Here is a 24499-nt window from a genome sequence, read left to right as displayed (position 1 = left end):
CAGATACTTTTCTGTAGATTGGATATTAAAAATTCACAGAGTAATAGGAGATGTTTCAATGGTGGTAATAGTAGTGTCACAAGTTTGATGCTGAAAGACCCAGTAGTTTCACTCTTGTCGGGACCTTTGATGTTTGTTTCTCACAGTTTTATTTTTTAGCACTACTGCGTATCCATAAATATCTGCCACGACTGTATTTGCCAGCGTTTGACATTTCATACACTGCTCAACAAATGATTACTATAGTAAGACCAATAATGATTGAGAGTGAAGCGCGTTGTCATATCTAAATTTTATGTTACCACTTTATAGCAGAATCAAAATATAGTAAGCAGTAGAGTTGTAGGTTGTGGCAAATTATAGATAATACACAATATTAGTACGATTAAAAGGTTTTATTTTTGACACAAATCAGTAATGAGCTTGTAATGAGTAATACTTATGCATTTCCTAATTACTGATCAGTTAAAATTCATTATTTTCTGTATAGTGTTAGATATTTATTACAACTAGTGGCAACGCTTTACGCAACGATATTTCTGTCTTTGTCACTTTACCGTAACTTCCATCTCATCGTTGCAGTCCTCACTAATGTACTTGCAGCCATGAGCGTATCATTGGTTTGTGAATTATACAGCGTGAATTGTACGTTTTACAGTTAAGTTATTCAGCAATCGACGTGTTGTGATAACAATTGGTGAAAATAATAGTGCTAATAAGTGTTTGAGCGTTACATAATTATATTTCTACACCGTTCTCAAACTACTCAAAAACTGGGAGACATGGTCGGGCCTTCCACGTCGAAAAAGGTAAAACGGTCGGAGTCTCGGTCAGTAAGAGAAAAACAAATTGTACTGCGAGTATTTCACTGTCTTGAAAGAGATCATCAGCCACCAAAAGATGACTTTGTGCATATGTGCTGTAATTCTACGTGTGTACCTCCGAATAACCAACCGGGCATTTCTACATCATTAAGTTCCACAATTACAAAAGATAAATTAGTTGATATGTGCTCTATTATACCGGTGTACCAAAATCATCGATTTACAAAATACTAAGAGAAGCAGAAATTCATGGGGACGTACAAACGCCAAAAACTAGTAGCGGACGAAAAAAAATCACAGTTGATGAAGAAGCCAAAACCAGTATACGCAGAACTATTCACAGTTTCTTTTTCAGAAATGAGCTGCCCACACTACAAACAGTTCTGGAGGCACTTAGCGATCATGAATTGGTCCCAAAAATGGGTAAAGAAACTTTTAGGAAACTTGTACACGAAATGAAATTTACGTACGGAAAAGATGACAGGAAAAGCATTCTCATTGAACGTCAAGAAATAATAGCATGGAGAAGAAACTAACTAAGAAAAATTGACGAATTTCGGAAGCTCAAAAAAAAATTGTACTTCATGGACGAGACATGGGTTAACCAAGGACATACGGTCAAAAAAGTATGGCAGGATGGTAATATAACAAGTGCACGACAAGCCTTTATTGAAGGTTTGTCAGTTGGGTTGAAACAGCCATCTGGAAAAGGTAGTCGTCTGATAGTTACGCATATAGGAAGCGACAGTGGATTTTTACCAAATGGTGAATTAATATTTAAATCTAAGAAAACAGGCGACTATCATGAAGAGATGAATGCGGAGGTGTTTGAAAAATGGTTTGAAGGCATCATTCAACTTGTGGAACCTGGGTCTGTCATCGTCATGGACAATGCCCCATACCATAGTCGACATTTAGAACCATTACCGAAACAATCATGGAAAAAAGTTGCAATCCAAGAATGGTTAATCAATAAGAACATCCAATATAACAAAGATAGTTTAAAGGCAGAACTACTTCAGCTAACAAAATTACACACAGACAAATATAAAATATTCGCAGTGGATGAAATGGCGTTAAGTCGTGGAATTACAGTTTTAAGGTTACCACCATACCACTGCGAATTAAAATCTGGGCGCAAGTAAAAGGATATGTGGCACGAGAAAACAGAACATTCAAATAAGTGGACGTGCAACATCACCTACAAGAAGCTATTCGAACTGTTTCTGCAGAAGACTGGAAGAAATGCATGCAGCATGTTTTAAAAGAGGAGCAAAAAATGTGGGACGTAGACAACCGTATTGAACACAATATTGAACCAATCATAATTCACTTTGATGATAGCGGTAGCAGCAGTGACGAATCTCAAGTTGAAGATTAGACGAAAATTTGTACATTTACATTTATATTATATTCTATTATCAAAAATTTGTAATTTGTATTTTCTAGTACCCCTGACGATGAGTTTAAGTTACTCGAAAGCTTGAGAATAGTTATAAATAGTTCACTTATCAATTGCTGCAACCCAATAGTGAAAAAAAGTTATATATATATATATATATATATATATATATATATATATATATATATATATATATATAACCTAATTTTTTCACGTAACGAGTACTTTGAAAATTTTACGGAGGTTATTATGTATTATGAATACGACTTTCATTCGAACAACTTTTAAAATAAAGATAATAACACAAGAACTGGACAGCACAATGTTCGTAAAGAAGTTAATTCTCTTGAAGAACAGATGAAAACTTTCATTTCTGAATGGAAGTATCATTTTTCTGAAATATAAAAGAATCACTTTTTTTTAAATACATTGTCTATACCCAACTAAAAATGTAAATATAACCATAATTTTCATCCCATCCCATGAAAATTCCTGCAGAATTGTTTCCCCAATATCTATCAATGACAACATTCCATTATATCCAAACAGAAATGACTCAGTTCACATTATTTGTTTACATACAAAAAATAGGTAACCAATCGACTTGTCAGTTGCATCCATTAGGTTGTCATTAACTTGGTAGTGCATTTCCACAAGACCACAACAACGTACTTACCAATTTTCTTATCATTCCCATCGATATTAAATATGGTTTGCCGACCCCGCTGCACGCACTATGAATTATTGGGTTTTGATATAACATGAACTACAGAAATCGATTCACTTCCATCCATTCGAACGATATGAGAATACAGTAGACAGGTGATATATTTGGATTTCCAATCATGTTCAACTTTATCCAAGTTCCTGCTTTTTACTGAAAATCTGTCGAATCAAAAAATGGAAGCTTGTTCAATTTAAATTTTTCACTCTGTTGTTGAACATAATGTTTGTATGGAAATGGAAATAATATCCAGCATAAATTCAAAATAGGTGAAAAACTAGAGATTCCTATATCAGACATATCATAAAATAATACAGACTTCCCTTCCGCCTTACTTACAGATGATGCTGAAAAAAGTAATATACTTAAAGGAAAATAATATTTCTTTTACTGTGAAATGTTTGAACCAACACAAACTTACCATGAATACTCGAAAGTCTAACTATATGGAAATCTCAAGAAATAACTCTTGGAATAATACCAATGTTATATGGACATGAATAGTACAACATTCACTTGGAGAGTACAACTGCTGCAGATACATGAACAGTACTGTTGCAACAAAAAAGTGAAATTGTTGAACTGCCACTGTTTAACTGCAGCTGGTAAACTGCAACTGTTGAACTGCAATTGTTGAATTACAACTGTTGAATTGTTGAACTGCATCTTATGAGCTGTAACATGAAAGGTATACAGTTACATGAACAGTAATGTTCATGTAACATGTAACATGAAAAGTGAAATTGTTGAACTGCTACTGTTGAACTGCAGATGGTAATTGCAACTTTTGAACTGCAATCGTTGAAATACAGCTGTTGAATTTATGAACTGCAACTATTGAGCTGTATCATAAAGAGTAATACTGATACAACAGTTACATGAACAGTAATGTTGCAACATTGAATTGCTACTGTTGAACTGCAGCTGGTGAACTGCAACACTGTTGAGATACAACTGTTGAATTGCAGCTGTTGAACTGTTTCAACTTGAAACGTAGATTTTTTGAACTGCTGCTCTCGAACTACAACTGTTGCATTGCAACTGTTGAAACCGTTGCAATTACTCAAAAAGAACTGCTGCAACATATAAAGTGGATTTGTTGAACAACTACTGCATCTCATGAAATGCAATTGTTGAATTCAACCTATTGAATTGCAGTAAATTGCAGCTATTGAACTACGACAATAGGAGTAGAATTGTACCAACATGAAAAGTGAAACACACAGTTACCTGAAAAATACTGTTATAATTTGAGAAGTGTAACTGTTGAATTGCATCTGTTGAACTTCAACAGTTGAAATGCAGCTGTTCAATTATAGCTGTATTCAAGATTATGATTTCAAAATTATCAACTATGAATAATTCATATTGAATTTCCTTTGTAGTTATTCAACGTAAAAAGGTAAGACCCCGTTAGTTCTTGACTCGCACAAGTTGCGACTTTTGAGAATTGTCGTTCGTAAGAGGGTGATTGCTGGTTAACGAAGAAACAGATTTTAAACTCACAAATTTTGAATAACCTACTTTTTCAAATGGATATTTTTCTTAAACAAATGATAAATTTCTTTTAAGTTGCCTAATATTAAACGTTTCTGTTTTTGAACTTGTTGTCCATTTTCATATACGGATTTGTATTTTTTAACCTGGTAATTCTCTGCTGACATCTTGATTTCCATAAAATTCTTTCTTGGGTTGTTTTTAACGACAAATGACCTTCATTTTGCTCAGGAATAAACAAGATACCATCTTCTTTCAATCGTTGTTTTACCTGTTTCACCATGTATGTATGCCTTTGTTTGTTTACCCAACTATTTTATAATATTTTTGTTGTGATCGTTATGGTAAATAAACTAATTATTATTATTATTATCATGAAAAATGATAAATGAAACTTCCTTTGTTTTCATATCACTTGTATTTGAAACTAACGTTACTGCACTTTCATTAGTTACTGCAGTAGCATTAATTAGTAGTTAGTTAGGCTCAATTCACTGTTATATAAACTCATACTCTACCAAATAATTTCGAGCCTGAGTACATAACTAAGTTATATACAATGCCATTTTGCAGTTTGTTGACAATGTAAGTCTTCAATTTCTCTTTTATGCAATTTTTTCGGACGTCACTTTTTGACTGAGACGTTTTTTCTGAAATGAGTTGTGTACAAGTCAAGCCTTTTCATTCCATACCCATATTGAGGTAGAAAAGGCAGGAAACGTGAATTGATAATGATCATGAATATTAAAAATTTCTCAGTGATCAGAACTAAAGTTGTGTACCAAATCGCAGATCAATAGGTCTACAGAAATGGTATTCAATTTCAGGAACTACATTCGACTCACACAATGTCAAATAAATTTTTCTCTTCAAAAACCACCCGAGACACACCTCAATAGTTATCCATTGAAGATGATACACTAAGAAGTTTCCATTTCTTGAATGAGGTAGCTTCAAAACTTCGTGAATCAGTTAATACCGAAGTTCCTCCTTGGATCGAAGTGTTCCTGAGACAATTTCCATACAACCGCTCCTCTTTATTCACCCCACATAACTTTGTCCTCTGCACACAAGCTGTCAGCTCGAGCCCATTATTACGGGATAAATGGACCCGACCAGTATGTTCACTTCGATAATATCAATAACTTATGGAATATATTCACTTGGAACGTACCCTTTTGAATTTATACACTTCTTTTATCGATTGAATCCTGTAATTTTCTGTCCTTGCCTCAGAAAAGATAGAGAGAGATATTGTTAGCGTTAGATAGATAGGTAGTTGGTTGCTCGACTAAAATTTACATAATTTCCTTTGTGTTCGTTTTGGAAATTTATTTATTTATTTATTTGTAAAACAATACTCTACAGGACATAGCCAATTACAGAGCAGTAAATAACAGAGTATAATAAATACATCACAAACAAGTGACTGTAAAGTCTACAAACACTTCAAGCAATACAAACAAGTGACTATAAAAATTACAGTTTTATATTTATTATAGGTGACAAATCAATTATTTTAGAAAGTGGGATTTTATATCTGACAATTAGCAACTAAATATATCTAAATTATCGCTAACAGACTTTGTCACTTCACACATGGTATGGATTGGAGAATTCTCCAGAACTTCAGTGCGAGTCTGAAACAGATTCTAGGAATGCAAATATTAAACTTTTCCAGTAATGAATATTACTAGACTTTTTTTTCGACACCAAGTCGTTATTTTTAACACCTCGACACGTGTTTCGATCACCAAGTGATCATCTTCAAAGAAGAAGATTAAACTAGAACCTAACGCGAAGCTAACGCTATTTATGCTATATAGGTATCCCATACAGGTAAACCATCCAGGTGTGCCAACCATACAGGTATACCAACCTGAATTAATTTTACAATGTTGCCTTATCTATTATTTCACAATATATGTTCAACTGTTATAGCTGTATATAAAACAATTTTCAGCTATATGATAATTAATTTCACAATATTGCCTATCTAAATTTAGTTTTGCAATGTGTCCTTATGTAGTAATCAGTAAACCCAACAATATTATTTCAACAAGCTTTGGTATAGGTCCGTCATCGTTATTCATAATATTATTGTGTTTACTTATTTCTTCACTCTCATGGGCATCTAGTTGCCTGTTGTTGTTAACTTGTCTAACTGATTTTAATAAACTGAAGTCTATGGAATGGTTTTGTTGCAAAATATGATGGGCGACTGCTGATTTTTCAGGTCTTCCATTTTTAAGTGTGCTATGTGTTCCTTATATCTTACTTCAATAGATCTTTTTGTTTGTTCATAATATTTTGCATCGCAGTCCTTATATTCAATTTCGTGAATTCCAGACTTTCCCGAATTCTCGACTTTGTCTTTTAGACTGTAATGTATGACTTGTTTTAAAAACCACCTCCATACCTAGTTCCTTGAAAATATTTCCAAAGTTCTTTGTATATTGGTGGTATGGAACTGAGATGTATTTATCTTGGTTTTTGTTCTTTCTGAAAGTCGTGATTTCGTTCCTTCTTAACCTAAACTTCTTCTTTCTTATGATGTCATCTACAATGCCCCTCGAGAAATCGTTAGTGGCTGCTATTTTCTGTATTGTACGTTTTTCTTTTGTGAACCTCCCATGTGTTAGAGGGAAAGTCAAAAGACGATGCACTAAAAAATTCAACCCAGAACTTTTGTGCTGTCCACAGTGATGTGAACTGTCAGGAAAATACCTATACTTGCTTGTTTCTTTTCTAAATCTATCGTATTCTAACCCTCCATATTGGCTCCTCATTACCAAAACGTCAAGAAATGATAGTTGTCCCTTATTTTCCAACTCATACGTGAATTTTATTGATGGACATCTATTATTTAAAATGTAAACAAAGTCCTCAATATTCGATTTTTTGGTATCGAATATCATGAAAATATCATTCACATACCTTAGCCAAATCCTAGGAAAATACTTTAATTTTTTTTTGGTTTCCATTTCGAATCTGCTCATGAACAGGTCTGCCAAGTAGGGGGACAAGGGGTTTCCCATGCCCGTTCACTCCTGTTGTTCATAAAAGCAACTTTCTACCTGCAACCGATTTCGTTTCATACACAAATCAGTAAGAGAAACGAATTCATCGATTTCGTTATTATTGAAATTATTTTTCTATAGTAATTCCCTGAGGTATTGCAAAGTCTGTGGAATTGGGACGCTAGTTCCCAGCGTCCCAATAGATGATTACTCGCAAATATACAGCTAAAATAAGATGTAATTAATTCTCACAATATAACACTACTTGTTTTACCATTGCTTACCTAAAATAAGATGCAGGCACGGGTCGCCACAATACAAGTATTATTCAACCTTTCAGACCGCAGGCAAATTATATTACACTGAATAATCAGCAACCCTCACATTCCTAAAGGCAAACCTGGATCACCAAGGAAATCATCAATGAAGGTTTACTTCTTCGTGATGTTTTCAATCTGAACAGAACTCAATGTGGTGAAATCGTTATTGAGCAGTATAAAATTATGTTGAGGAATCATAGAAAAAAAAATTGATCATTGAAAAAAAGAGTATTTCAGTAACAAATTTCTTGGAGCTGATAACAAATCTAAAGTTGTCTGGAATATAACTAAACAGAATATAACATTCAATAATATTAACAATTGTTTTCCGAATTATTTTAAAACTGATGATGGAGCTCGGGTTCATGATGGTCTTGTTATTCCTCAAGTCTTTAATAATTATTTCATTTACTCTGTAAATTCTCTAATCAATGATTCTGAGCCTGCTGGTAAACATCATCACGATATAAAAACAAATTCTTTTTTTCTTCATCCTTCAGACTGAACTGAACTTCTTGATATCATCAAGTCCATACCGTCTAAGAACTCTAGTGACTTTGATGAATTACCAGGTTAGAGTATTGTTGAATGTTGCTGAACTAATCATTGAACCACTTACATACCTACTTAATCTCTCTTTCCTTGAGGGTTCATTTCCCTCGTGTCTTAAACATGCTACTGTAGGTCCTGTTCACGAGAAAAATGATAAGAAGAGATTGCAAGAATCCAACCTCATACACAAGTCAATAAAAATATTCTCGGACAGTCAAGCTTTTGGTTCCTACCGAGCAACATCTAAATTGATAGCAAGTTGCCTAAAACGATACTCCTCGATAGGAACACTCAACAGATTGTCTCTAGTCTGGATTCCTAGCCAATGAGGCTGCTGACTCCTTTGCAAAAAAGGGTGCTGCAAGTAGCTTAATCGGAGCAGAACATGGCATTGACATCGCTTTAGACTTTGCCAAACAAAGATTGAACACCTGAATGGCAAGATTTGTGGATTGCTCACAGAATCTTCCAGCATAGGCTCACTTTCAGGCGATTATTCACCCTTCGAAGCCTGATACCAAACAGTTGTTGGACTACAGTGTGTGTCTCTATTCGTGCCTCTATTTGAAAAATGATGAAACAGCAGAGCACATACTTTGCGCCTGCCCCGATGGGGACCAAATCATGTTTTTAGAGTTCGGCAGAGCCGTACTTTTACCATGTGACCTGAAAGACCACTCACGATACAAACCAATCGGCTTTGTTATGAAGCTGGGTTTACTTGGTCAAGTGTGAATAGGTGTGAGCCATAATGAACCCTTGCGGGTTGCGGTGAGTCGAATAGACCCACTCATTTTGGACCTAACCTAACCAACATGGTTGTCCTAGCTGAAATAATACCCCATTATATAATAATAAAAACAACACGAACTCATTCAGTGAAAACCATACAGTTATGAAAATGGGCAATAAACGCGCACGAAGCGGCTCAACTCTAATTCAACGAAAAGCCCTACCCATTTCAATTTACAGTGCAGTGTCAGATTTCGATTCGAATCCGGATTTACAAATTAAATTTCAGACACTTCACGAATGGAAATACCAAACTGCTACGGCGTAATATCGAATATCAACGTTGGTTTCCACAACCTAATGAAATATTTCAGATAGCAACGTTATAATTGTTTGAACCCTATTAAAGTTTCAGCGTTGGTGTACAAAGGAAGGCATGCACTCGAAAGTACATCTAAACAATGGTGAGTGTCGTTTCGTACATGAAAACAATTGTTAAATGCAATCCGTGAAACTATTGAGTTGACTATCCTGCTCCTTTCAGTGTAGGGCTCGGTTACAGTTTGAAATATTCAATTAGCTCTGTAACGATTCTGTTCGAGTATTCATGGATATCATTTAAATAATCTCTAGTTTTCATCTGTTCGACGTTTCGGCTTTTACTTTGAGTATATTTTCTAGAACCAATTGAAACTGAAGTTACATGATTACGACGGGGTCCTAATCTACCAGACCCCCAGTTCTTGTCACTCGCTTTGTTCTTGATCTATTCAGTTTCAAGTAATCACTGCAATATTCAAGTATAGTCCTGTACAGGAATAAAGCAGAGTCCAGGTACATGACCTGCTGGTAAAGAATTCTTGACTGTTCCGTTTTCGAAGCTTATTATGCACTGTGCAGCCTGTTTCAAGGTGATGTTTGGAGAGGAATAAGGCTGGATCTAATTTGTGAACAGCTATAGTAAAACCAATAATGATTGAGAGTAAAGAGCGTTGTCATATCTAAATTTTACGTTACCAGTTTATAGCAGAATCAAAATATAGTAAGCAGTAGAGTTGTAGATTGTGGCAAATTATAGATAATACACAATACTAGTACGATTAAAAGGTATTATCCATGACAAAAATCAGTAATGAGCTTGTAATGAGTAAATACTTGATTACTGATCAGTTGAAATTCATTATTTTCTGTATAGTGTTAGATATTTATTACTAGTGGCAACGCTGTACGCAACGATGATTCTGTCTTTGTCACTTTACCGTAACTTCCATCTCATCGTTGCAGTCCTCACTAATGTACTTGCAGCCATGAGAGTATCATTGGTTTGTGAATTATACAGCGTGAATTGTACGTTTTACAGTTAAGTTAGTCAGCAATCGACGTGTTGTAATAACAATTGGTGAAAATAATAGTGCTAATAAGTGTTTAAGCGTTACATAATTAAATTTCTACACCGTTCTCAAACTACTCAAAAACTGGGAGACATGGTCGGGCCTTCCACGTCGAAAAAGGTAAAACGGTCGGAGTCTCGGTCAGTAAGAGAAAAACAAATTGTACTGCGAGTATTTCACTGTCTTGAAAGAGATCATCAGCCACCAAAAGATGACTTTATGCATATGTGCTGTAATTCTACGTGTGTACCTCCGAATAACCAACCGGGCTTTTCTACATCATTAACTTCCACAATTACAAAGGATAAATTAGTTGATATGTGCTCTGATTATACCGGTGTACCAAAGTCATCGATTTACAAAATACTAAGAGAAGCAGAAATTCATGGGGACGAACAAACGCCAAAAACTAGTAGCGAACGAAAAAAAATCACAGTTGATGAAGAAGCCAAAACCAGTATACGCAGAACTATTCACAGTTTCTTTTTCAGAAATGAGCTGCCCACACTACAAACAGTTCTGGAGACACTTAGCGATCATGAATTGTTCCCAAAAATGGGTAAAGAAACTTTTAGGAAACTTGTACACGAAATGAAATTTACGTACGGAAAAGTTGACAGGAAAAGCATTCTCATTGAACGTCAAGAAATAATAGCAATCAGAAGAAATTATCTAAGAAAAATTGACGAATTTCGGAAGCTCAAAAATAAATTGTACTTCATGGACGAGACATGGGTTAACCAAGGACATACGGTCAAAAAATTATGGCAGGATGGTAATATAACAAGTGCACGACAAGCCTTTATTGAAGGTTTGTCAGTTGAGTTGAAACAGCCATCTGGAAAAGGTAGTCGTCTGATAGTTACGCATATAGGAAGCGACAGTGGATTTTTACCAAATGGTGAATTAATATTTAAATCTAAAAAAACAGGCGACTATCATGAAGAGATGAATGCGGAGGTGTTTGAAAAATGGTTTGAAGGCATCATTCAACTTGTGGAACCTGGGTCTGTCATCGTCATGGACAATGCCCCATACCATAGTCGACATTTAGAACCATTACCGAAACAATCATGGAAAAAAGCAGCAATTCAAGAACGGTTAATTAATAAGAACATCCAATATAACAAAGATAATTCAAAGGCAGAACTACTTCAGCTAACAAAATCACACACAGACAAATATAAAAAATTCGCATTGGATGAAATGGCGTTAAGTCGTGGAATTACAGTTACCACCATACCACTGCGAATTAAACATTTAAATTAGTGGACGTGCAACATCAGCTACAAGAAGCTATTCGAACTGTTTCTGCAGAAGACTGGAAGGAATGCATGCAGCATGTTTGAAAAGAGGAGCAAAAAATGTGGGACGTAGACAACCGTATTGAACACAATATTGAACCAATTATGATTGGTGAATTATGATTCACTTTGATGATAGCGGTTGCAACAGTGACGAATCTGAGGTTGAAGATTAGACGAAAATTTGTACATTTACATTTATATTATATTCTATTATCAAAAATTTGTAATTTGTATTTTTTAGTACCCCTGACGATGAGTTTAAGTTACTCGAAAGCTTGAGAATAGTTATAAAGAGTTCACTTATCAATTGCTGCAACCCAATAGTAAAAAAAAGATATATTCATATATATATATATATATATATATATATATATATATATATATATATATATATATATATATATATATATATATATACCGTCAATTCATTGGGTAGTTCGGGGTATGGGTATGGGGTTTGGGTTTTCAGTCGTTGAATGGATCTTTGTGTTGAACAATGAAGTCCATGATATTCTTTCCAGGCGTTCCTTGAGTTTTTAAATGAATATTTTAAATAAATATGGAATGAATTCGATATTTCATAGTAGAGTAGCTTGTTAGTTTAAAAACACCACGAATCTACAGAACTTGATATTTCTTTTGAAAAAATATCTGCTATCACAATTGTGACTTAAACTTCCATATAGGTACTGTACTTTTTGTTTACGACTTCATTTTAGCATACTTTGTATTATTCCTGTTATAAATGTTGTTGAATTAACGTTATCATTATTATTTCTGCTTTGATAATTATTCATTTCAAATAATGGTGGACGAGCGGGTTTGATGTCGAGTAGAACTACATTTTTATCAAGACTCGTTGCTCCGATCGACTTTCCACACGAGTACTTTTATTCATAAAATTGTCCAAGTAACCTTAATTTGTTGAAAAATATTGAAAAATATCTGTCATTTCAAAGTTTTGGGGTGTGGACCATCGGGGGTAGTCCGTTCCTGACTTTGTAGCAAAACAACTGACTCCTGCATGAAAGCTCATCAAAGGAATTCATTTGTTTAGTCAATTACCAAAATTTGGATGATTTTGAATATTCATTTGAAAAGTTATCAAAGAAAAACATTTTTCATTTTGTAACTTCGAGGGCCCGTTACTTGGTAACGAAGGATTTTAGGAAAAAAAGTTATATGAAGTACTGGTGATATTTTGACCCCATCTATACATTCCCGAGAGGAAAAGAGGAAGTCCAGGGACACCCTGTATATAAGTTGTTGTCATTTTGGGGGATGTTAGCTGTTGGGTAATTCTTTATTGAAATGTTTATATCTGATGAAGGTGATCGATGAAATGCTAAAACAACGATTGTATTTTTTTCATCCTGTTTGATCCTCATCTCTAAAATGTTCATGTCACATATTTTGGCAATATTATAATCAAACTGAAATTCACATTCAATATAAGCTACAACTCCATCGTTTTGATTATATGATCCCTTATTGTAAACAATGTTGTAACCTTTCATACTTTACATATTTCTATATTTTTCAGGTATATTCGAATATTACGAAAAATGTGTCAACTCATAACCCCCTTTCACTTCATTATTCTGTCCTCGATTCAGAGAAATTACTGTAATAATTCTAAATCGACTGCAACTGACACACCATTATATAATTGAAAGCATTGATGATATACCATTGAAACGAATGCCTTCATCAATATTCCAGTCTCCCATTAATACTTCTTTCTCTCTTGCAAATTAGTTGAATGCGGTTGGAGATAGCAAGAATTTTAAATGTTAGAGAGATTTCTCATTGATTTTTAATTCGAGCGAGGAATGATAGATAATTCATAGTTGATAGAATATATCCATCTATCTCTCAGATTGAAAGTTCTCACCCACATGAAAATATCGATTATCGGTTTCAATATGGGGCGAAACAAAATAAATGTCTGTTTGCTTCTTCAACATATTTGATTGGTGAACATCATACCATGAAATGTATATTCGTTTGATAAAAAAAATCGTCAAACATTGGTCTTTGTTGAATAGATTATTTGAATAAGCAGCATACGGGTATTTTGTAGGTGTCAACGATTGCTGCATCTGTGTTTACATATGAAAATTATATTTTCATCACTATTTCTCCATACCGCTATATTTTCGGAAGCTGAAATTTTGTATCTAGGTTCGTTTTATGTTGTAGATGTGGAATAAGGAAGGAATTCCAAATATTCCAACTGAGACGTCCCCTGGAGATAAAAGGGACGGGTTTACATATGAAAATTATATTTTCATCATTGTTTCTTCGTACCGCTATATTTTCGGAAGCTGAAATTTTGTATCTAGGTTCGTTTTATGTTGTAGATGTGGAATAAGGAAGGATTTCCAAATACTCCAACTGAGACGTCCCCTGGAGATAAAAGGGACAGGTTTACATATGAAAATTACATTTTCATCAATGTTTCTTCGTACCGCTATATTTTCGAAAACTGAAATTTTGTATCTAGGTTCGTTTCATGTTGTAGATGTGGAATAAGAAAGGATTTCCAAATTTTCCAACTGAGACGCCTCCTGGAGATAAAAGGGACAGGTTTACATATGAAAATTACATTTTCATCAATGTTTTTTCGTACCGCTATATTTTCGAAAGCTGAAATTTTGTATCTAGGTTCGTTTTATGTTGTAGATGTGGAATAAGGAAAGATTTCCAAATATTACAACTGAGACGTCCCCTGGAGATAAAAGGGACAGGTTTACATACGAAAACTACATTTTCATCAATGTTTCTTCGTACCGCTATATTTTCGGAAGCTGAAATTTTGTATCTAGGTTCGTTTCATGTTGTAGATGTGGAATAAGGAAGGATTTCCAAAAATTCCAACTGAGACGTCCCCTGGAGATACAAGGGACGGGTTTACATACGAAAATTACATTTTCATCACTGTTTCTTCGTACCGCTATATTTTCGAAAGCTGAAATTTTGTATCTAGGTTCGTTTTATGTTGTAGATGTGGAATAAGGAAGGATTTCCAAATACTCCAACTGAGACGTCCCCTGGAGATAAAAGGGACAGGTTTACATATGAAAATTACATTTTCATCAATGTTTCTTCGTACCGCTATATTTTCGAAAACTGAAATTTTGTATCTAGGTTCGTTTCATGTTGTAGATGTGGAATAAGGAAGAATTTCCAAAAATTCCAACTGAGACGTCCCCTGGAGATAAAAGGGACGGGTTTACATACGAAAATTACATTTTCATCACTGTTTCTTCGTACCGCTATATTTTCGAAAGCTGAAATTGTGTATCTAGGTTCGTTTTATGTTGTAGATGTGGAATAAGAAAGGATTTCCAAATTTTCCAACTGAGACGCCTCCTGGAGATAAAAGGGACAGGTTTACATATGAAAATTACATTTTCATCAATGTTTTTTCGTACCGCTATATTTTCGAAAGCTGAAATTTTGTATCTAGGTTCGTTTTATGTTGTAGATGTGGAATAAGGAAAGATTTCCAAATATTACAACTGAGACGTCCCCTGGAGATAAAAGGGACAGGTTTACATACGAAAACTACATTTTCATCAATGTTTCTTCGTACCGCTATATTTTCGGAAGCTGAAATTTTGTATCTAGGTTCGTTTCATGTTGTAGATGTGGAATAAGGAAGGATTTCCAAAAATTCCAACTGAGACGTCACCTGGAGATAAAAGGGACAGGTTTACATATGAAAATTACATTTTCATCAATGTTTCTTCGTACCGCTATATTTTCGGAAGCTGAAATTTTGTATCTAGGTTCGTTTCATGTTGTAGATGTGGAATAAGGAAAGATTTCCAAATATTCCAACTGAGACGTCCCCTGGAGATGAAAGGGACATGTTTACATATGAAAATTACATTTTCATCAATGTTTCTTCGTACCGCTATATTTTCGGAAGCTGAAATTTTGTATCTAGGTTCGTTTCATGTTGTAGATGTGGAATAAGGAAGGATTTCCAAATATTCCAACTGAGACGTCCCCTGGAGATGAAAGGGACATGTTTACATATGAAAATTACATTTTCATCAATGTTTCTTCGTATCGCTATATTTTCGGAAGCTGAAATTTTGTATCTAGGTTCGTTTCATGTTGTAGATGTGGAATAAGGAAGGATTTCCAAATATTCCAACTGAGACGTCCCCTGGAGATAAAAGGGACGGGTTTACATACGAAAACTACATTTTCATCACTGTTTCTTCGTACCGCTATATTTTCGGAAGCTGAAATTTTGTATCTAGGTTCGTTTTATGTTGTAGATGTGGAATAAGGAAGGATTACCAAATATTTCAACTGAGACGTCCCCTGGAGATAAAAGGGACGGGTTTACATATGAAAATTACATTTTTATCACTGTTCCTTCGTACCGCTATATTTTCGGAAGCTGAAATTTTGTATGTAGGTTTGTTCATAAAGTAAAGTTACCTTTTCATCACTATTTCTCCATATCCTTGAATTTGCGGTGGGTGAGTTTAAATTTAGTATCAGCATTGTACGTACCCAGGCGGAGCCGGGGCGATTCGCTAGTTCACTATAATAATAATAATAAATGAATTTATTGACAGCTGTGACATTTGATTATTCCACTTTTCATTTTATACTGTTTGCGAGACAATCTTAACATGAAGAAACCCCTTCTGCCAATTTCAACTTGTAGATTATAACATACCGATTATCTGAAATTCTATTTTATATTTTCACAGATCTGGGATTCATCTCAGCAATCTGCAGCAGTATTCCAAATGAATCATAATCAGAATGCTGTCACGTATTCGAAGTCCATATCGTAAATTTTGATTATTTTCATTCATTTCACAGTTAGTAGGTATACAAATAGATGTCGAAAGTACTCGTTTTCTTTCATTCAGTCATAGAATTATTTTTCCTAGTTATTAATGAGAAGTGAGGTACACACACAGATATCTACTTTTAGTTGTGTAACACTCGGAATGCAACAGGTGGTAGCATTGCCTAAACTTTCAACCGATACTGATTCCATGTCTGAAAGATACATTTTCGAAAGAGACTATCTGTACCAAACAGTAGTAATTTGAGTTAACATTTTTGGGAATCATCCATCAGGATAAATTCCAACGTGTAAGTTTCACCAGGTGAAATCATAAAAACAACTAAAATCATAAGAACAACTTGAAGCGTAGAAACAACTTAAAGCATTAAAACATGTGAGTAGGGGTGGCTACTCTACAGAACACCTCCACTCCTCCACTTTTGCTATCATTCAGTCAACCAATCAGAAGATACCGCGCGTGCAGCGGGAAATTCAAACCAGTAGATGAGCAAGCTTGGTCCGAAAGCATTTGAAGGTCGCGCGTCGTTGGTAAGTTTTTCAGAGGGAAACTTCAGTGAGTGGAAGAGAGAAAAATGTGACGTAATCGTCACAATTAGGTAACCCTTTCCAGGGTTTATAATTGAATTTTTGAACAAAAATCACGAACTGCCGTTGCCTCCGCAAATCAAGAACTAATTATGCCAACTGAGTACAAATACTATACAAAGAGTGAGGAAATGGTATGAGGAATGAAAATAATGAAACTACTATGAATCAGAAAGGAAAATTTCACTTTATGGGATACTCACGGATTTTCGCGATTTTTTCAGTGATGATACTACCTGATGGTAGAAATTCAGAGCACTTTTATTTTTTTGTCGGATCCAATTAGTTTTTGAGATATAGCCTGTCAATGTTTGTATGATGTCATATTTTACCTTTTTTTATTAAGCAATAAACGATTGCAATTCACTTTTTTTTCAACACACCTTTTTCCATATCATCGCACTTTTTTCTATCCCAAAAAGTTGTGTTGAATGAAAAAATATGTGAATTGCAATCGTTTATTGCTTAGAAAAGGTAAAATATGACGTCATACAGACTATATCTCGAAAACTAATTGAGTCCGACAAAAAATCAAAAGGTTATGAATTCCTACCATCATGTAGTATCATCCCAGAAAAAATCGCAAAAATCCGTGAGTATCCCATAAGTATAATTTAGCCAATCAGAATGTCACTTCAATGTCCCAGTTCATCATACGCCAATCTTCATGGCATGGAATCTTGAGTTCCAAGCAAACTGTCTCCGGCTTTTCATTCATTTCCTAAAAAACTCGTAGATGACTTTCTGCAAATATTTCAACCTTGAAGTGTTTAATGTGTGTTCTATGACTATTGGAATCGGATGAATTTGTCAGCTAGATACATTGAAGAGAGTAAATTCAAAGTTCGAAGAATTATTGTCTGTCAAACTATTTTCCAGGTCAATCTATCTCCTAAGGCACCACCATTCTCCACTGATGGAAAATATTCGATTGATTTTGGAGTAATTGATCATTTTACAAGAATATTTCAGATTTTTTCAACCTGCCAGTTACCAATGAACTCTCACATCCCTCGTGCATTTCTTATTTCGATTCTCATTTTGAAATCGATTCATCACAGCTCGAATCAACTCCCAAAATACTGAACAAAATGACTCAAAGTGCACAATGTATGGCTGTTTCTTGAGTAACAAAGTTCCATTATGCACAATGGAGGTAGAGAATCCATTTTCAGGAAGTCGAGTAAATAGAGTTCCCTCATTAAATTGTCTATTAGTTGAAATTGATACTAATGAAAAAAACCACAACTGTATTGTCAATAATTAGGCTTGTATTATGCAACTGAATGACAATCCATTATCACATAAAATATTCAATGGTGTTGAGGTTTCCCGTTTTGACATCATGGCATTGAAGTGGCAATTCGATTTCAGTCATTTTGATCTCATTTCGAAACAGAATGGAGGGAGCATCGCAATACATCTATTTTTCATTCAGTAGTTTTGTATGCCACTGCTCAGGCAAACCTTATTCGATATAACAATCTTCAAATAGTGGTTAACCATGGATTTCGTAGCAAACTATGTATTAATCTATGATCTGTTTAAAATCTGTTTTTTCGTTAACCAGCTGTCGCACCCCTACAAACGACAACCCTCTGAAATCGAAACTTGTGCAAACTAAGGACTAACTAAGTCTTACCTTTTAACGTGTGATTTCTAACACGGAATTGTTCACAAAATTACTTTTTTGGCAAGCGTCTAGGTTGCTTTGGAAAAATAGGTAAAATATCAATTTTCTGTTCAGTCCGGAAAAAACGTACTTCCCAGACTGAGTCGGGAAGAGCCACATCATTGATACCATTGTAAATATAAAAATCTTGGTAGGTATGGTTTTAATGAATGCAGTTGATCATTACCATAGCAGCGAAATAAAGACTGACAGCTGTTTGGCGTAAAATAAGTTAACATTTAGATTTTTGAAAGTGTGCATGGTTTTTATTTGCAATTATCGCAATGAACTATGGAAAGCAGCAGCGATAGTGTGCTTGGAGATGTGACTTAGTACATTTTCAATGCAGCAGCTGCTGCTACAGCACAATTATCGCCCGAAAACTTTCATGAATTTTTCTTTAAATTGATGTATATTAAGGAATGCAAAACTATGTCACATGAGATTGTAGCTTATTTGGCACAAAAATCAAATTGTCGAATCTTCTACCCCATGGAGCATGTAGTCTCTGTTGGATCGTGCTATTTTAGTGAAAAAAAATGTAAATTTTTCCGAAGGTTATCGCTTTTCCGACAAGGAAGGATGTTGGTAGTATAATAAATGAATTAGAGTTCTTTAACAGCAAGCAGATCAACACATTCATTAGGAAAGCAAATGATAAATCATATCTGATGCTGAATATCACGATTGATGGAAATGAAAGTGTCCATGAAGTAACCAAAACCCCGAACCTGAAGCATTCCTGTAAAAAAAATCGAGAAGAATAGCTATCTACTTCATCTGCATTCGAGATGATTCTACAGAGGGGATAGAAGTTGGTGGAAAGACCCCGATAGTCCTTAGTGTAACATCGGATTGAGAGCAGGAGCTCCTCAATTCTCTAAATTTTGCAAAAATACAGGAGGCTGGGTATTGCAGCAAGAAATCGACTCACCGCTTCCTGTTTTGCACCACATTCTTAAGCAACAGTAGCAGAATCTGCATCAGGATAAGAAATATGTCGAACTGAGTAGGTTCTGTACATTAACTGGGCCAAGATAGATGATAAACGTCGAAAAAATTACTCCAACTTTTTCCTTGAATGAAAAGCTTTTCAGTCCTCCAGCTTTCAAGCTGAGTTCACAGAGATGTTGACCTTACAAACCCAACTGTCGTTCTTGTAACATCAGATTGAGAGCAGGAGCTTCTAGAATGCGTCAGAAAACGATTCATCGCTTCCTCGAGGGCAGGATATTCTTGAATCTGCCTCGCACCGAATTTTCGGGCAAGAGAAAAAGAATCGATATCTGGAGAGGAAAATATCTCTTCATGAGCAGGTCCTGCAAATAACTCGAGTCTCTAGATTCAGGAAAATGTATCATAGTCTGAAATAACAAATTATTGGTATTGAAATATTCATTAATTTGTAAATAAATAACTCTTTCAAAAATTTTACTCATGGTTGGAAGTATACTGATAATTCTGAGATCAGAATAACTAGCTGGATCATTATTCTTGGGAATGAGTTTCCCAATGTCAATTTTCCACAAGTCTGGAAAATATGAACGTTCAAAACAGCAATTGATGATATGTGTAATATATTTATCTATAAACGGGCTACAAAGTTTCAACATTCTGATTGAAATATTATCAACCCTTGAAGCTTGACTTTTGATATCAGTCAGGATTTCATGAATAGCTTCTTCAGTAGCGAATCGAAATGAGAAGTTATCTTGCCTGATTCAATAATTATTGCTATAGAATTCAATATTTTTATCACAATTATTAGAAACATTTTGTACGAATTGGGCAAAATAGTTGTTTATTTCATCGGGATTCGAGAGGTGATCTGGTAATGAATATTGTTTTTTCAAACGAACATTGAGGTTAGAAAGAGCATTCCAGGTTTTGAGTGGTATTTTTTCAGAACAGACAGACTTGAGATATGTCCTTTTTTCAGTTCTAACTATTGATAAGGTATAATTTCTCAATTCTCTATACCTCATACGATCATTAACAGATTTAGTTTTTTTAAATCTTTGAAAGGTTTCATCACGTTCTTTCATAAGTAGTCTGAGATTTTGAGTGAGCCAAGGAGCGGGTGGTTTGGTAATTCTAACTTTTTTAAGAGGGGCGTGTCTGTTATATCATTTTCACTTATAATTTCGAACCACGGCAACTGGTATAAATCTGATAAATCGTTCCAGACTATTTGTTAACGGTTTCCTAAGAATCATTACGAATTAATTTCATGTGTTTGCATATAATTATGGAATCTATGTTGGCTAAACTCCGTCAAGTAGAATAGAAGCTATTCAGTAATATCTTCAAATCAACAGTCAATTATAAACAATTGATAGAGTTGATATTGCACTACCTCGTTACCTTTATTGAATTGCAGACTACCGGATTAGTTCACCAACATAAATATCTTTGTCACCTTATGAGATTCATAAACTCACCCTCCCGATTTCAATTCTATTAGAGTTTTGATCAAATTTGTTTTGTTACAGGAAGCAGCGGAAACCTGAATTCCAATCTACTATGGCTTACAGCAGTTATATACATAGTGAATACTTCGCTAGGATACGGCATCACACATATAGGTACGGTGAAATTTCATTCCATCTATTTTTACTCATGAATACGTATTTTCACCAATGAGAAATTATCAATAATCGAAAAGTTTCAATTTCTCGAATACTTATACCATCAACGCTGGTGTTTGCCAGAGATCCATATTGTCTTCAAAACTCTCTTGATTGTATATCAACCCACTCATTTCATTTCGAATTGGAGTGAAACTAACCAGGTTATTTTCAATGCTACGAAAACCCAGGCATCGGTTTTCTCCAAAAAGATAAATGTCTCCGAACCGGATATAATAATGCCAAGACAGACAATCCAGCTTTCTGCTTCGATGAGTTTGTTCGTAGCAAAAATGGACACCAATAAATATGTCTTGACACAATCATGTCACTGAAATTGAAAATCTGCTTTTCAAAATCTTGGAACACTGTTCCGAACGAGAAAACCGTACAAACCTCAGCAACTTTCAATGCTTTATGAAGCGCAGATCAGAACTTCTTTGGAGTATTGTCCTCATGTATAGAGCTTCATCCCTAGGCATACCCTGAAGCTGCTGGATTATCCAGAAAAAAACCATTCGCCTGACTGAAGACACAAAGATCACTTGCAATTTTGATAGTCTGTAACATCGAAGAAAGGTTGGAGAATTGTCTCTCTTTCATAGATACTTTCACGGGAGGTGTTCAAGTGAATTGGCGCATTTGAACATTATCCAAAATATGATAATTCAACACAGAAAATTACTCCTAGTGATTTGGAAATATTCTAGATTGGAGAAATATTTTTAAGGCCAATATCTATAAAATTTTAGAACCAAAAGCGTGTTCAGATCATAGAATGATGCGTTTCTATCGAGGAATGTGAAAACAAATCATTTCCATAGGAGAAAAACTGTCACAAACTAAAAAGTGAATCACGAATAATTCCTGATTGTTGTGAAATGCTTGATACAAAAACTATAGTTTCGGTGGAAATCGTAAAAAACCAATTTTATCCCTGCGAATCACCACATTTTATTACTGTACCATTATTAGAATTCAGTTAATTTTTCATAATGAGCATTCTGTTTTCTGTATATATATAGATAGTAACTATTTATATTCTACTAACATTTCCTACCTGTTCAAAAATTGCATTTTTCCAATATGTATTCTATGTGGTCATGTTGTACACACATATCTAAAAACAATTCAAAATCATTCCACCTATATCTGAAATTCTATTGAATCTTAAGAATCACTCTATAATGGAAGGCGTGTTTCCGAGTGTCTTCAAAACAACCAAAGTTATTCCTATTCATAAAAAGGGTTCACATGTATAGATAAGTATCGTCAAATATCATTACTGAGTATTCCATCTAAAGTTATTGAAAAAATAGTAGCAAATAGAATTATTGCGTTTCTCGAAAAATACAAGATTCTAACCGATCATCAACATGGTTTTAGAAAAGCTAGATCAGTTGAGACTGCTATTGCTAGAAAATTCAAGTTTATTTACAATGAAATCGATGAGGGGAAGTACTTAGTTTCAATATTATTTGACTTGGCTAAGGCGTTCGATTCAGTAAATAGTGACATAATGGTTAGTAAGTTATATAAAATTGGCATTAGAGGGTTCCTTCTGGAATGGATAAAATATTTTATGGAAGATAGGAAAATGGTAGTGACTGTGAATAATGCAGTATCTGATATTCAAGATATTATCCTTAGGGTATCACAGGGGTCCATTTTAGGCCCATTGCTTTTCTCTATCTATATAAATGATCCTCCAAAGTATATAAAACAAGGTTTCATTATCCTATTTGCAGATGACACTACCATAACAGTTTCTGGAAATACTGCGGAGGAGCTAGGAAATAACATTAATTCTAATTCAGTCATGGATGACAGGATATCTTGGTGTGATAGAAATCAACTAAAACTGAACGAAAGTAAAACAGTACATTTAAGCTTCGCGTTGAGGAAAACAGTGAAACTCAACAGCATCCAACTCTCGGAAACAGCCAAACTTCTTGGTATGTTTATAGATAAAACCTTGTCTTGGGAGCCCCATTTCGATTATATCTGCAAAAAAATGAATCAAGCGTTATTTGCATTACGACAGATCAAAGACGTGCTTAGTTTAGATGGTATCAGGACTGTTTACTATTCATTGGCGTACTCACATATGGCTTAAAATGTATTAATGTGGGGTTCTTCTGTGGGACAAAACGTGTTGTTATTGTTCAAAAAAGAATAAATAGAACTATCTTCAATATTGCACCCACGGATAGCTGCAGACCTGCTTTCTGCAAGAACAAGATGCTAACGTTACCTTGAATCTATATATATAAAACTCTGCTCGATGTGAAAAAAAATGTACCCAATCTGAGAGATGAATCAATAGTTCATAACTATGCAACACGAAATAGACATTTATTAACTATTCCAAAACATGAAACATCGACATTTAAGGAATCACTTGCATATAATGGCATAACATTATTCAATACGTTGCCTCAAGATATTAAAGATTTGCATATTATACCATTTAAAAAACAAATAAAGGAGCTATTAACTAATAAGGGATATTATAGCGTAGAAGAATTCTCAGAACGGGATACACTGTTATCATGATTATTGCTTTCACTGCATTTCTTTCATTCTAGTTAAAGATAAATTTACTTTATGTATATTTATGTATGTGTATACATATAGGTGTGTTTGTGTTATTTTCTATATATGTATATAGTTAAGTACCTGTTTCAAATGTCTGATCTATGTTATACTGTGGACCGTTATTACTGTTTTATATAATTTTTCATATTTTTATTTGTAACATGTCTCATATCATGTATATGATCGAAAAGACGAATAAAGTTATTATTATATTATTATTAATTCATCTACAAATGATTCCAACCAGAAAATTTTTACAAAGAGGGGCATTGCATTTGTTTTTGGAAGTTTGATGAAGCTTCCATCAGTTTAATTACCTCGATATATCAGGACATTATCGATTTTGCCAGAATAGCCGGTAAGGGTCTTTATATGTCATTTATGTGAGACGGTTATTAATTA

The 24499-nt window shown here is 34.5% G+C and overlaps 1 protein-coding gene across 1 annotated transcript in view; it reads left to right on the top strand.

Moving 5' to 3' along the window:
- The window catches only part of LOC141483851 (selection and upkeep of intraepithelial T-cells protein 1), a 566613-nt gene that overhangs the window by 513723 nt on the left and 28391 nt on the right, over positions 1-24499 (top strand). The window contains exon 6 of the mRNA XM_074178752.1: positions 21365-21457. Within this exon, the coding sequence (XP_074034853.1) occupies positions 21365-21457 (93 nt within the window). The remainder of the gene's footprint in view (positions 1-21364; positions 21458-24499) is intronic.

This window comes from Leptinotarsa decemlineata, unplaced genomic scaffold (genome assembly GCF_025532065.1).
Source record: "Leptinotarsa decemlineata unplaced genomic scaffold, Ldec_3_MD MMD2_tig00004307_RagTag_RagTag, whole genome shotgun sequence".
Lineage (NCBI taxonomy): Eukaryota > Metazoa > Arthropoda > Insecta > Coleoptera > Chrysomelidae > Leptinotarsa > Leptinotarsa decemlineata.
Note: the sequence above shows the minus strand (reverse complement) of the source record. Positions and strands in the feature narration are given on the sequence as shown.